Source organism: Triticum aestivum, chromosome 1D (assembly GCF_018294505.1).
Source record: "Triticum aestivum cultivar Chinese Spring chromosome 1D, IWGSC CS RefSeq v2.1, whole genome shotgun sequence".
Taxonomy (NCBI): Eukaryota; Viridiplantae; Streptophyta; class Magnoliopsida; order Poales; family Poaceae; genus Triticum; species Triticum aestivum.
This window is the reverse complement of record NC_057796.1, coordinates 412770975-412787061: the sequence shown is the minus strand read 5'-3', so window position 1 is coordinate 412787061 and position 16087 is coordinate 412770975. Positions and strand designations below refer to the sequence as shown.

General features: G+C 43.8%; 1 protein-coding gene across 6 annotated transcripts; it reads left to right on the top strand.

The window, feature by feature from the left end:
• Positions 1–5599: 5599 nt before the first annotated feature.
• LOC123182489 (zinc finger CCCH domain-containing protein 36) lies at positions 5600–15020 on the top strand. 6 transcript variants are annotated; one of them, XM_044595063.1, is made up of 8 exons: positions 5603–5912; positions 8069–8195; positions 8362–8561; positions 8665–10025; positions 10111–10279; positions 14041–14185; positions 14411–14492; positions 14591–15020. In XM_044595063.1, exons 1-5 carry the CDS (start codon positions 5762–5764, stop codon positions 10138–10140), a joined length of 1869 nt encoding a protein of 622 aa, XP_044450998.1. In that variant the 5' UTR covers positions 5603–5761; the 3' UTR covers positions 10141–10279; positions 14041–14185; positions 14411–14492; positions 14591–15020. The 6 variants fall into 6 exon arrangements, with proteins under 6 accessions (XP_044451003.1, XP_044450998.1, XP_044451000.1 ...); XM_044595065.1 differs by having other exon boundaries at positions 14041–14191; XM_044595069.1 differs by lacking the exon at positions 5603–5912 and adding an exon at positions 6005–7416.
• Positions 15021–16087: the final 1067 nt, after the last annotated feature.

The window sequence follows — 16087 nt, the reverse complement described above, 5'->3', positions numbered from 1 at the left end:
TAATTTACATGGCGTTATTCAATGACACGCAGGTCATGCAAAATAATAAAGACAACTCCTATGGCTCCTGCCGGTTGTCATACTCATCGACATGCAAGTCGTGATTCCTATTACAAGAACATGATCAATTTCATACATCACATATATCATTCATCACATCTTCTGGCCATATCACATCACATAGCACTTGCTGCAAAAACAAGTTAGACGTCCTCTAATTGTTGTTGCTTGTTTTTACGTGGCTTGTATAGGTTTCTAGCAAGAACGTTTCTTACCTACGTAAAACCACAACGTGATTTGCCAATTTCTATTTACCCTTCATAAGGACCCTTTTCATCGAATCCGTTCCGACTAAAGTAGGAGAGACAGACACCCGCTAGCCACCTTATGCAACTAGTGCATGTCAGTCGGTGGAACCTGTCTCACGTAAGCGTACGTGTAAGCTCGGTCCGGGCCGCTTCATCCTACAATGCCGCCGAAACAAGATACGACTAGTGGCGGCAAGAAGAATTGGCAACATCAACGCCCACAACTGCTTTGTGTTCTACTCGTGCATAGTAACTACGCATAGGCCTGGCTCATGATGCCACTGTTGGGAATCGTAGCATAAATTAAAAATTTTCCTACGCTCACCATGATCCATCTATGGAGTATACTAGCAACGAGGGGAAAGGAGTGCATCTACATACCCTTGTAGATCGCGAGCGGAAGCGTTCCAATGAACGTGGATGACGGAGTCGTACTCGCCGTGATCCAAATCACCGATGACGAGTGCCGAACGGACGGCACCTCCGCGTTCAACACACGTACGATGCAGCGACGTCTCCTCCTTCTTGATCCAGCAAGGGGGAAGGAGAGGTTGATGGAGATCCAACAGCACGACGGCGTGGTGGTGGATGTAGCGGGTCTCCGGCAGGGCTTCGCCAAGCTTCTGCGAGAGAGAGAGAGGTGTTGCAGGGGAGGAGGGAGGCGCCCAAGGCTGTAGGTTGCTGCCCTCCCCCCCTTTATATAGGCCCCCTTGGGAGGGGGGGCGGCCAAAACCCATCCAGGGTTGGGGGGGGCGGCGGCCAAGGGGTGGAAAGGGTTGCCTTGCCCCCCAAGCCAAGGGGGAAGTCCCCCCACCCTAGGGTTCCCAACCCTAGGCGCATGGGGAAGGCCCAAGGGGGGGCGCCCAGCCCACTAGGGGCTGGTTACCTTCCACTTTCAGCCCATGGGGCCCTCCGGGATAGGTGGCCCCACCCGGTGGACCCCCGGGACCCTTTCGGTGGTCCCGGTACAATACCGGCAACCCCCGAAACTTTCCCGGTGGCCGAAACTTGACTTCCTATATATAATTCTTCACCTCCGGACAATTCCGGAACCTCTCGTGACGTCCGGGATCTCATCCGGGACTCCGAACAACTTTCGGGTTTCCGCATACATATATCTCTACAACCCTAGCGTCACTGAACCTTAAGTGTGTAGACCCTACGGGTTCGGGAGACATGCAGACATGGCCGAGACGCCTCTCCGGTCAATAACCAACAGCGGGATATGGATACCCATGTTGGCTCCCACATGTTCCACGATGATCTCATCGGATGAACCACGGTGTCGAGGATTCAATCAATCCCGTATGCAATTCCCTTTGTCAAACGGTATGTTACTTGCCTGAGATTCGATCGTCGGTATCCCAATACCTTGTTCAATCTCGTTACCGGCAAGTCTCTTTACTCGTACCGTAATGCATGATCCCGTGACTAACGCCTTAGTCACATTGAGCTCATTATGATGATGCATTACCGAGTGGGCCCAGAGATACCTCTCCGTCACACGGAGTGACAAATCCCAGTCTCGATCCGTGCCAACCCAACAGACACTTTCGGAGATACCCGTAGTGCACCTTTATAGTCACCCAGTTACGTTGTGACGTTTGGCACACCCAAAGCACTCCTACGGTATCCGGGAGTTGCACGATCTCATGGTCTAAGGAAAGGTACTTGACATTGGAAAAGCTCTAGCAAACGAAACTACACGATCTTTTATGCTATGCTTAGGATTGGGTCTTGTCCATCACATCATTCTCCTAATGATGTGATCCCGTTATCAACGACATCCAATGTCCATGGTCAGGAAACCGTAACCATCTATTGATCAACGAGCTAGTCAACTAGAGGCTTACTAGGGACATGGTGTTGTCTATGTATCCACACATGTATCTGAGTTTCCTATCAATACAATTCTAGCATGGATAATAAACGATTATCATGAATAAGGAAATATAATAATAACCAATTTATTATTGCCTCTAGGGCATATTTCCAACAGTGGTTCTCTTGCATGAGACACCACATGAGATGAAAACTAAGAAAATGAGAGCTTATGACAAGGTCAAGTGGCCCTTTCTGTACCAAATGATGCAAGCTAAAGGCTTTGGTGATGTTTGGTGTGACTGGGTGATGAAGTTGGTGAGAGGAGGCAGAGTTGCAGTCAAAGTCAATGACCACATTGGGCCATATTTCTCAACACACAAAGGGGCGAGGCAGGGAGACCCACCATCACCTTTACTGTTTAATATCATTGATGAAGGTCTGGCAAATCTGGTTAAGAGAGCTCAGGAGCATGACTGATATCTGGGCTTATGCCACACTTGGTTAAGGATGGGCTGACTGTTTTGCATTATGTAGATGATACTATATTTCTGCTTGTGGATGATCTAGAGAAAGCTAGAAATTTGAAATTTGTGTTGTGTGTTTTTGAACACTTGTCTGGGTTGAAGATAAATTTTCACAAGAGTGAAGTTTTGGGGGTGTAGAGGAAAAAACATGCCTACATGGAGATCTTCACATGTAAAGAAGGGTCTCTTCCTTTGTTTTACTTGGGGCTCCCTGTGGATGACATAAGATTGAGTAATACATAGTGGGACCCAGCCGAGAGGAAATTTGAGAAAAGGACGACTGGCTGGATTGGGAACTTGTTGTTAATTGGAGACAGGATCACTTTGGTGAATTCTTGTCTTAGTAGCATCCCACTGTACATGCTCTCCTTTTTGGAAGCACCAAAGGGGGTGTTGAAGAACATGGATGCTAGCAGAGCCCGGATGGTGTGTCGGGAAACACTAGAGAAGAAAAGATACCACCTAGTTAACTGGCAAACCGTCTGTGTGTCTATAAGCTACGGGGGTTTGGGCATTCTGGATCTTGAGGTCATGAATAAATGCCTTTTAATGAAGTGGTTGTGGAAACTTGAGAATCCTGAAGGGCTATGGCAGGAAATGCTGCAAAATAAATACCTATCTGAGAGTACTTTGGCTTCGGTTAGAGATGGTTGCTCTCATTTTTGGCAAGGTTTGATGAGGTCAGAGAGCTGTTTCTTAGCCTGACCAAGAGGGTAGTTGGAGATGGTGCCAGAACTCTGTTTTGGGAAGATGTGTGGCCTGGGGATAAAAAGCTGGCAGAGTTGTTCCCGAGGTTATACAACATTTCCTTTGATAAGATGATTACTGTGAAAAATGCCAAAAGTTCTGGCTGGGCCAGTTTCACTTTTAGAAGGACATTGCATGGTGAATATTTGAGACAATGGGAGGAATTGACAAAGCTAATGGATGAAGTGGAATTGAGTTATGAGAAAGACAAGATGCTATGGTTGCTGAATAGCAAGAATAGGTTTGTGGTGAAAGGACTATATATGTTTCTCAAATCTTATTACCTGGTGGCTTTTAGAGGGATTTTGGAAACTGGAAGTTCCCCTTAAAATTAGAGTCTTCATGTGGTTGCTTATTAAGAGAAGCATACTTACTAAGGAGAACTTGATCAATAGGGGGTGGACTGGGAATGAAGAGTGTTATTTCTATGGGTGCAAAGAAAACACTGATCACCTGCTCTTCAAACGTGTTCTGGCCAGGTTTGTCTGGCAGGTGGTGATGTGCGCCTTTGATCTAAAAAGAACCCCTGACGGGGTTGGTGATTTAATGGGAGACTGGATTCAGTCTTTCCCTAGGAAGTATATGAGGGTAGTCCTCATTGGAGGGGGGGAGGGGTTACTATATGCTGTGTCATATGGAAGACAAGAAATAGGGCTTGTTTTGATAAGATTTACCCTGATGATCCTGCCTTTGTTGTATATAAACTATGCTTTTTTTCTAAAGTCTTAGAGTATATTGCAGAAAACCCCAAACAGAAACGCAACTGAGATGGGTGTGGCTTGCATCAGGGAGGTGTTGCGAGAGGTGTTCTCTGGGAAGCGTGGCTGGAATCCCGTGAGGAGAAGAATAAGAGTTGGATGATGGTGATTAGGCTGCGTATACATGTGTTTGGCACGTGGATGGCCTCCTTGTGGCGTTGATTGCGTTTTAGCTTTTGTAATGGATGTTAATTTGGTCTTGTTGTGCCTGGGTGTTTTTTTCTGGACATGTTGTGCTCCGCCTGCGTGTGGTAGCCCTTGCTTAGATGTTTTCTTCTTTATTTTCGGTTAACATACTTTTGTAGCTTGTGTGGCGGTTTCTTTAATGGAAATCGACGAGGGAGGCTCATTGTGTCAACAAAAAGATTATCTTCTATTTCCTTAACCTCCTGTCTATACCCGGTTCGCAAGGACTTCTCCTTAGCATCACGCAGCTAGACCTTAAGCTTCACTATCTGCCATCGGATTGATCCAAAAATCGTTCGGCTCCACCTTTGCATGTCATTGGTGACCCTACCCAGTATGCTACACATCCCACCAAGACCCGCTTGGTCCTGGTTAGCTGATTGCCTCATATAGCTCGTGCCGGGTCCATGCCTCCTCATAACTTAATCCCCTCTTCCTGCTTTTTATCTCTCGTGACCGGTGTCATCATAGCACGAATAAGAAGGGTAGTTTGTTCAGATTCTTCTACCAAAAACGCGCTCGACACACGTATCGGGAACCATTTGCAGAAAGTCGTCATTACATGTGGATCAGTCTAGCCTGACTTGAATATTTTCCTCCGCGCCTCTTTTACCATCCCACGTAAAATGGATATCCCAAAAAACCGAGGTATGCCAAGCCGTCGTCGGCCAAGCAATCCCTGGAGCCCTCCATTTTCACACAACTTCGTGGGTTCCCTCCTTGCCGTTCCACTTGGAATAATACCCTACTAAAATCACCCACGCAAAAAAACCCAGGTCTGCCAAGCCGCCGTCGGCCAAGCAATCCCTAGAGCCCTCCATTTTCACACAACTCCGCGGGTTTCCTCCTCGCCGTTCCGCTTGAAATATTACCCCATTAAAATCACCCGCGCAAAGCCCGTTCCGCTTGGAATAATACCCCGTTAAAATCACCCGCGCAATTTCTGAGATAACAGACAGCATCCCAAGTTTTCATCCTCTGTTTTCCGAAGACGTAGTAGTGTCCCATGGCGAATGTCCGGGGCACCTTGCGAGTTTCAAGTGTCAAAGCCGAAAGCTGCACGATGTTTCGTGCTGGGAGCAATGAATGAAGGCCTTTATTGATGGATTTGCGTCCCGAAATATACCGCCGGGACCGCCGAATTAGCAGAAACGCAAACCCACGCGCGCAGCCGGCACCGGGACGCACGGCCCTTTATAGCCGGCCACCCCGTCGCCGTGGCGACCGAAACGCGATGCGAGGGCAGCAGAGATAGGAGAGGGGAAAGAAACTGAAGCGACCGAGGTTTTGCCCCCAAATCCCCCCACCCCCCCTCACGCGCACCTCGCCGCCGCCGCCCCCGTCCCCTCCCTCCCTCCCTCCACCAAACCCTCGTCGCCGCCGCAGCGCAGCGCAGCACCGTAGTAGGCCCCCGATGGCGACCGCCGCCGGCCCCGTCGGCGGGCTGTCGGCGAAGGACGAGATTAGGGAGGTGGAGATGGAGATCATGAACCCGCCGGAGGAGGCGGCGGAGCGGGCCGGGCTGAAGAGGGCCTGGGGCTACGCGAACGCCGGCGCTTCTCATGGTATCGCCCCTCGATCGCCCTTTAATCGCATGCTCTACCGGTTAATGTACTTCCTGTGCTCCTAGTTTCGGTGCGTGATTGCTTTGAAACGTTAGATCTGTGCAGGCGAGGCGCGGATAGCAAGATCCGGTGGGGAAAATGCACATCTTGTATGTGATTGATTATTGATTGATACTCGCTAAGTTGTTTTGCTTGTGTAGGAGAGGTGCTGGGTAGTTGATCTGGCATCAGGGGGTGTTGGAGATCTGTTAGAAGGCGAGAAATTATGCATGTAGTTTTCTAGGGTTTGCCTTGGAATGCTTGAATTGCATAACTGAGCCTTTCGCGCCTTTCTTTCAACGGTAGCTGTTCGCGCTTGTTTATGTTGCTGGCATTGCTATGCTATTTTAGGTAGATGGGTTATTATGAAGTTCTGTTGCTGACTATGGTTGACTTGATGACTTGTATCGGTCTATGCTTGTGACGTCATTGGTACGACTAGTTGCTATACGACAAGGAGCTCGACGCATGTATTTAAGTAGGTGAAGCAGCTCGTGCAGTATAGCAGCAACTAGATCGTAGCTCGACACAATGTTAATGTAGTAGATCAGTGGAGCAGCTTGTCGTGTTGTTTGAGGCACTTTTTTGCCGTTTCTGTATATCCTAATAGATTACGCCACCACGTGGATATAGCTATCTAGGGCAGTTGGTTGTGAAGTTGCGTGACGCAAGCGTAAACAATTAGTTATAAAATTCTGCCTTTCATGAATGATTAATGGTTCAGATTCCTTGTTTTTGGTTTTTATTAAAAACAAACCCGTTTTTATCGCTTTAGTCAACCAACGGCCTAGCACAGTAAATGTTGAGGCAAACCCGGATGTTGCTAATTTTGTCGAAGGAACGTAGGAATATTTGGTTGACCATCAAGTCAACCGATTGGCATATATGGTGAAGTGCTTTCTTATGCTTATCTTGTGATTACTGCTGTGCTGATGTTGGGGAGAGGGTCAATTGTTTTTCAGTCTATTGCTCATGACAAGAGTGCGGTTTTGCAGGCTTGCATACTGATATGCAACAGGTTTTCATGGCATGTTACGACTCATAGTCATAGGTCCATCTTGAGAATTATCTTGGTTTACATTTGATTAGCTCATCCCTCACAACCTTGTGGTTCACAAATATAAGGATGAAATGGACAAGTCCAATGGCCTTCTCATTCGTAGCAGGGAAGGCTTGTTTTCAGTCATGAGAATTGTATTAAGCGTATTGTTGTGAATATTGGAGTAGAGAAGGAAGAAAGACCTTGGTCCCCGCAGACCTTTCTATTACGGTCGGACTTCTTATAATTTCCTGGAATCTTTCCTAATTCTCTCCCTTCTAGTCTTATAATAATTACTTATCCTTTCACTTGGACTCCTTGTGTACCATTATTCTTGGCAGAATTGGGCTCCACAAATAACAGCAGAAGCTTTTCCAAGTTGCTACTCTTGCTGTCATTGCCCATTGCCCAATACATCCATAACATGTATGTACCAAATTTGGCCCGTATCATGCTATAAGCTATCACTAACTGATTTGTTTGCTCCTATTGTATCCTCTGATTCCAACCCTATTTACTTATCATTGGTTTTGCCATGGTAAAGCTAACACTCTATGTGGCCTTTTTTATTTGGGACCATTATATCCCATATCCCATGATCGTACCATTCTTCTATGTCCATTTGTTGTTTGCTTAAATCAATAGAAGCTTTTCAGCCTCCAGGGTTCAGTCAAACTGGAAAATAAACATTGAAATCCTGAACTTCAGTCAACAGTAGTTGGTTCTGGAGTCAGTCATAGGGATCTTCAATCAAATTTGTTTCTTACTCCTAGGAAATCTTGCATGGAATGATTCTCGTCAGTGATTGATGTATTGTAATGGTATAAGTTAGCAGCCTGCTGGACTAAAAAAAAAATCCTTTAGGTGTATGTCGGCTACATTGTACAAGTATCGGGTTTCTGCTATTTGGAGCCTGTTAACAGTTTCTTTGAGATTAAGCGTTTTAATTGATTGGTGGAATATAGAATGGCTAGTACGAATAAGTTGAATATAGGTATGAATTTTGTATGAAGATCACTAAGATGAATTGGTTGTATATGTTGAAACTTGGATCTCATTATAACCATACATTTTCTAGGTTTTATTGGAGTGACTACTGCTGAAAAGGAGCCAACACTCCTGCCTCATAACAATGTCAAATATCTGAAGAAAGCTGGCAGTGGCAATCTTCTACGTCCGGATATGCCAGATACTAATGCTTGGAGGTACATCTATTATTATTGCTACTTCTGTGTGCACTAGGAATTTTGAACCTTTGAACAATATTTCTATCTTTGCGGTGGTGTTTGATGTAAGACATATGTTCTTTTATCTTACACTTCTTAAACAGTCATTTGATTCACTAATTCACTCAACACATTCACAACCTAGATTTAGTAGCTCATCTCCTGGTGGAGATCTGGGGAGCAAAACCAGAACCCCTACGGGTACCTTTAATGCTCAAGGCCAGTGCAAGAAAGGAAATAATTGCACTTCTCCTCATGGAAGAGAGGGTTCTGGTTTTTGTAACCTGTGGAGTCAAGAAGAAAATGCTGGTTCACTCACATCAGTTGGTTATGGGAAACATAGAGGTATGAGATTTTTATAGGATAATCTTTAAAGAATATCTTGCAGCCACAAACTTTTGATTGCTCTATAAATCTAAGTACTTTTGATTGCTCCACCCGTGCTCAGGCTCTGAAGAAGGATTTGAAGCACAATGTGTATCCAACTTGAATGATCTGCACAACTATGGGCGATATAGGACCCTCATTCAGTCTTATGGCGAAGATCATAGGGGGCTGGCTCATAACTCGCCCAACCTAAATATTTCAGAGGAGAGGTCTTGCAGAACTGATAATTTCTGGACTACAAAGCCTACCCCTCCTGTAAATGAGCTGGTGCAGATCTCAGTTCAAGGGAAAAACCACAAACCTAGTCTCATGGGACACCATATTAGTTTGCCCTCTGATAGCTACTTGGATGGCAGGGGAACCTTAAGTAGATTGCATTTAGATGGAGAAAAGCTGTTGCCGGATCTGAATGTGGCCAAAGCAAGCAGCCTAAGTGATTCTCATGTCTCTGATTATTGGCATCGACCATTTTACTCATCTGTTTCATTTGACTATCCCCAGTATGGTGAGAAGCGATCTGCTTATGGTGGACCAACAGAAAATCTTCCTCACAAACATCAGAAAGAACATAGTTCAAGCTTTGCCTCATACAGCTCAAACAGTATAACAGGGTTCAGAAGTCCAGGCCACAATAGCTCTGTTCATTCCTTGGGTAGCCAACCTTCTCGAGGAATTACTCACCCAGGAATGCCGTCCCTTCATCAGTTAACACCTGGTATCGAGAAATTTGGTCTCCATAAAGATGTATATTTTGACAAGGGCTGTGGTACATCTAGGCCTGGGTTACGTGCAAGCAGTTCATGTCAGCCTGAGCACCTTTCCCCAATCAAGGATGACCCTTGGGTAACTTCAGTGCCTTTTGTACCTCTTGTTGAGTTTCCCAACAGTGCATCACCTTCAAATAGTCCATATGACCCACTTGCTGACAGTATGGACCCTCCCAAAGTTGAGAGTGGCAATATTCTCAAGTCCTCCAACATATCCTGCAGCATTTCAAGTCAGCACACTGCTGGGAATGGTGTTATAGATGGAGATATCAACAAATCATTGATATATGATAAGTTGGCAAGGAATATGTCGGCAAAAGGGTCAAATGAGTTTGCAGGCTTGGTTGCACCTGGTAAGGAACGCTCTAGTCTGGATGGCGATACTTTGGTGAAAGCTTTTGAAAGAACCAAAGATGGAGCAATTGACGAGAAAACGAGGGATTATTTCCGTATTCATTTGGCAGAACATGTGAAGGAGTTGCTGAAACCTATTTGGAAGGAAGGCAAACTGAGTAAAGATGCTCATAAACTGATAGTAAAAAAATCTGTTGACAAAGTTCTTGCTACAGTTGACCTGCATCAAGTACCAGCTACTAAAGAATTGATAACTGATTATATAACCATGTCTGGAACAAAGATTGAAAAGCTTGTGAAGGTAAAAAACTTGAATATGCAATTCAATGATGCACATAGCCGTTAACTTTCCTATGTTTGATTCCAGTCTATTTATTTTATGTCAGGCATATGTTGATAGGCATGGTACAAGATGAGATCCAGACTTGTAAATGCTGAGCTCCATCACCATAGATATGGGCTTTCAGCAAACACCTTTCCGATGTGATTAATCTGCAGTCCAATGTTGCTAGGCCTGATCTGCAGTCCAATATTGCTAGGCCTGATCTGCAGTAGGTATTGAGTTGCATAACCCTGGCTGGTTTACAGGCTTAGTCAGACTATGCAGTAGTACTTTATGGTGGAGTTTTAATTTAATGTATGCCTGTTAGCTGAGAGGACATCTAGTGCAACCAATGTAGAAACCTTGCTGCATGTGTGGTTAATCTATGGACTGGTACTTAAATAGTGTTGTTGAATCTGTTTGAAGTATTCATCTTGCTTAAAGTATAGTGTCATCGTTGTTCATTTTGTTTGGTAAGTAATCATCTTGCAAGATGCAATATCTACATAACTTGTTGTGCTTGATTGGGGGAGATAGAAGGAGCAACAATTTGTTGTGGAACAAAAAAGCACAGGAGATGTGCCAAAAAAACAAGGAATAGAAGGAGCAACAATTTGTTGTGGAACAAAAAAGCACAGGAGATGTGCCAAAAAAACAAGGAGGGGGAGGGGGGGGGGCGCAAAAGTGCACAAGAGATGTGTGTGGTAATGGCAAAGGGGGGGGGGGGGTGAAGTGCCATGCAATGTCCTAACTACTAGAATGATAGACAAAGTGTACTTTTATCTGCTCTACCGACTGGTAAAAACCCTGCTCTGCATAGCATGGACCATTATCACAATATACTAAAATACCATGAGTGTGGAATATTTATACTCATGTTCCATGTTTCACCTCTTGGATCAATGGCCTTTGGCAATCTAGATCATTGTTAGGATGCTATTGGGTTGCACAATGAATGGACGAGTTGAGATGCAAGGTATAGAGAGAGAGAGAGGAAGAAGAGTTTGGTGACACAAATTGGTAGGGCGTTGTATGCATCTTTGTCAGTGTTGTTAGGTGATGAAATGATCCGAGTAGCGTGACGATCAATTGTTGTCTGATGAGCATTGGAACCATGGCTTAGGGCTCGGAGGAGCCAAAAATGTAGAAGAATGTAAGGGTAGTAGGAAGAGAGTAGTTCATGAGAGAGGTATCCATGAGCATAGCGGCTGCTTTACTCGTCTTTGGTTGTATCTGCACGTCAACAAATACTAAGGGGAAAGGTGACATAACTAGGGGCTAAGGGCATCACTGCATCTTCACCTTCATTAAGTGCATGAAGACAAATACACCGAACATATCTTCACCCTCATCAAGAACTACTACTAGTAGGTGGATAGGAAGATTGAACCAGATTGATATTTGCCTATGAGATCAAGTCGATTGCCCAAATATCCCAACCCTAACAGTTGTGCGTGTGATCGGTAGCGATTTGTGCTATCGGAGAAACAACTAGTAGGTGGACAGGAAAAACACAACAATGGCTTCTTATGGACTTGCGTGTTAGATCAACCATATTGATATGCGCCTATGAAATCAAGTTGATTGTTCAAATTGCCCTAACACCTCGAGTGTTAACATTCAATGTCATATCCTCAGCTGCAAGGCAACAATAGGTATGAAGCAAGATAAGTCCAAGGCCCGAGCCAGCTAAACAAAGCCGTTTTCCACCTGAGCTTGTAGCATTGTAGCCAAGTGATTCCAAATTGTAACTTCGGCTATTAAGTAGTTGTGCGTGTATGTGGAAATCGGTGTCGATCAGATAAATAACCTACACGGGTTGAACTTAATGCTGTTGTTGATCTTGTTGTTAATTGGAGCATGTTCTGGTGCACATAAGAGTTCCTCTAGGGCATAAATGCTAGTATGGCCATTTGGTTTGATTGAGAATTGCTTTCAAGGACCTTAAAGCAAGAGTTGTCGAAGACCTGGGTGGTCCAGAGTGGGCCCAACCTCTATGAGGCTTGACAAATTATTTTTAGCCGTCGATCCTCTTTCGTTGTTCTTGCGTTTCCTTGTGAGCTTGCAGGATCATGAAGCGTCGGCTCATGCAGTTTAGTGGATTCATTAATAGTTTGGGTGAATTTTCATCACAACCGGATGCAGTACCCCGTTATTTTCACATAGTTGAGACTAGGTACATGGTATGACATCGTACAATGCCCCATTTCACTATTATCTTTCCACAAGTTTGCAAGTCTAGCGGTCGACCCTTGTTCAATGTTCTTGCCATGATGCTGGGAAAAAGACTTGCACAATAACTAGGCGAGAACAAGAGAGATAAATAGCCATACCCTTACTTAATGATATGCTACACCTACTTGACATTTTCAAAATTAGTACAGAAAAGGTAGAGTGGAAACATTACAATAACTACACTCTTCATTCCCTAGATTGACAAGTACTTTAAAGCAAATAATGTTAGGGCCATGGCTAGAGATAGTGAAACAGAGGGAATATATTATTGATATTGCATTCTTACTAGCAATTGGTTTTGTGGCCAGGTAGTTAGGGTCGTTTGGCCTGGCTTCACTCGGATCATGATCACTTCTCTAGCTACTCAACCTTTTTCTGTGACCTGTTCGACCCACGGTCTTGGTAACTATCAGTACATCTCTCCTTAGGTGGCGGGGTGGGACCTTGGGTTTGGCGAAGGGCTAAGCAACTGTCTTTTAGAACACCGACTCCTCATAGAGGTGTGCATAACCTCTTAATAAATGCACTGGTGATTCCATCAATGCAAGTTGGCTATTGTCTAGAGAACATATTGTGGAACTTTGAGAGTGTCGTGTACTGAAATACATGTTATTTTATATGTATGTGTTATAGAAAAAAATGCATAAAGGGGATGCACTTGAGCCCAAAGGACAAATAAAGCAGATATACTTAAATTTGACCTAACCATGCTCTAAAAGCCAAGAGCATCTTAAGTGAAGTCCTTACTTTCAACTTTCAACCACAAGAAATTTTGTAGAACCAACTAAATACCAATTATATTTCACTTAATAATGTTTACCATCTTTCTTATGCTTATTTGAGTTCTTCCATTGGGAGATATAACCTATGCACCAAGACACTAACCACACACAAGACCATTAAGAGGATTTTGTATTTATATACTCCCTCCGTCCCAAAATAAGTGTCTCAACTTTGTACTAACTTCAGTACAAAGTCATACTAAGCTTGAGAGAATTCCTTATTTAACATCGTGTTTAAATTTTATGCCCTATTTGACATCGACAAATGATTTCTTCCCTATCTAACACCAAGTCTAAATTTTATGCCTTTTATGACACTTCTGTCTATTTTAAGCATAAATTACACCTGAAAAGGCCCTTTTGCCCCTCATGAGTATGAGAGAATTCCTTATTTAATATCATGTTTAAATTTTATGCCCTATTTGACATCGACAAATGATTTCTTCCCTATCTAACAACGAGTCTAAATTTTATGCCTTTTATGACACTTCTGTCCATTTTAAGCATAAATGACACCTGAAAAGATAGGGGCAAAAGGGTCTTTTCAGGTGTCATTTAGGCCCAAAATGGACGGAAGTGTCATGAAGGGCATAAAATTTGGACTCATTGTTAGATAGGGAAGAAAAAGTTTTTCAGTGTCAAATAAAGAAAGGAAATTTAAGATAGTGTTAAATGAGGAATTGTTTCGTTATATATCATGGAGGCTTTTCTATAAAGATAAGTGAGTTTTGAGCTTTCTTTTGTCAGTGAATTCTTGTGGACCGAGCTTGGTTGAGCTAGGGCCTGATTTGCTTGATTCACAAGGAACAGAATAGATTTTTATCGTAGAATATATTACCTGCTCCTGAAACATTAAAAGATTAAAGTCTTCTTTCTCTTGCCAAGAAAACTGCATCTTGCTGCCAAACTGATTGTTGAGGTTTGATATTTTTGTTTGCCTGTTTCTTGAATCTTGATAAATGGTTTCTCTTTTGCAGCCAACCTGAAGTGAAGTGGATTCAGGGTAGCATTCAATTTTGCATCTTTAAGGTTGCCAGATATTAAAGTCGTCTTTGAGCCTATTATATCCTCATTTTATCATCACTGATCAAACTGATGAGAGCTGCCAGAACATGCAATTGGGTATATGTAATTACTATAGCTCTTTTCTTTGGTGTAACGAGAATATTTCCTTAGCTTGCGGTTGTCAATATGTGAATTCATTCTTCTTAGATTTTGCTCCAGCGAAAATCTCATGTTTTCACTTCTACTTCTTTCAGGAAATAGCAAACTATTCATTCCTTCTGTTATGTACTTGTACTCTTTTACATTTTGCTTGACACGCTCCACTATGTTGTTTTTCTGCAGAAACAAACAGTTCGCCTCATTCACCTTCTTAGATTTTTTATGGCCTGTACTGCTTAATTCCTTGGCCCATTCTGCTGAAAAGGTATACCATACTGTTCCTGTATTACTATGACCCTAAGGCACAAAGTATTAAGAATGTCTCTTTTGATGTTATTTTTCTTCTCCAAAATGGCAACGTAGGTTCTGTTTCTGGACGGAATGGCGTTCCAGATTGGAATGCTAATACTAAAGAGTGTCCATGTCCTGACTCGTCCATGAAGTGGTCCGACCTAACCTCTGCCCTCAAATGCCTATGCTCACCCAAGCTTGTAGATCACAAATACCGTCAGGCTGGGCTCTGCTTCCCACGGGAACTGATGCTTAACTCAGCCCTGCTCGGCGGGGCAGCTGGCTGCCCATCTCCATCGCCCGCCTCATGCTTACTCTGTCTGCCTCATCCTCCGTGTTACATTCTTTCCTCCAACAGCAAGGTGTGGCTTGGCTTTCGGTTCTGTTTTGCCGGCGAGAATGGTGAAGGCTTTGGTTAACATTTAAGATCAGCATTAAAACAGGCTTCTACTGTGCAGCCTGTGTTATATCAGTAAATAAATGGAATTTAATTTCAATGCCACTAGTTGACTCTGAAACTATAAATGTGACATTGCTTTTCTCCCATTTATGAGAATGCCATATTAAAGATTAAAGAAAATGGAGTCACAAATGCAACCAACACAACCCTCTACACTTACATCCCAGGCTACACAGCCCCTACAGTAAGATGCAACAAACGAGAGCCAAACTAACAATCTTAACCAAACAGGTTCCAACACAATAAGTAAAGGCAGGACAAACAGGTCTGTCTATATTATGTCTTCCGTTTTTGCTATGCTGATGTATTGACCAGCCTGGACTATATTGGTTCGGAAACTACCTCATTAACTCATATTGACCCAGCTTGTACTAGTCACTGGAGCACATGCCCCCACCACACAGCCCTCTCAATTGTGTGCTCTACTCACCTCCCGATTGAATCCCCTTCTCCAAAATCCCTTGCCAAGTTCAGTGAGTCAGGCGAGGCTGCAGCACAAGCTTCCTTGGTACGGACGTGGCATGTGTAATTGAGCATGACTGACGGCTGGCTCTGGGAATGGAACCAGACGGTGACGTGGGTGCGTGAGTGGGGACAATGGCTGGCTGCGCGCGTGGAACCAGGTCAAGTGAGGGGCCTAGGCTCGTCTTGGAGGTTCCCACTAAATATACAATCCTTGCTCATGGCCTGAAGTATGCCTAGATGCTGATGGGTGTATTGTATCCTGCTTGTGTTAGCTTATGGATTCTATATATATAGCATAATTGCATTAAACCTGATGGACTATGGATTCATAAAACCTTGTTATTATGCTTACTAAACTGTGCATTGTAGATACTCCAGTTGTAGCAAACCTCAGAATCTCAGTACATTATGGCTCAAGAATTTTACAGTATTGCTGTATGAACTGACTACATTAGCTCCAGGGTTGTAATGCATAAATTTATAACAATTCTGCGTCAGATTCAAGCACGAAAATCTTCTCTGGGTAGCTAGCTATCTTTTCTGTACCCTCTGTTTTAGAGTCAGGTAATACCAATTCCTCCCTGCCCTTTTGCTCTTTGTAGAGAGCTACCAAACGGTATTTAAGGCTTTTTACCTATTTTCAT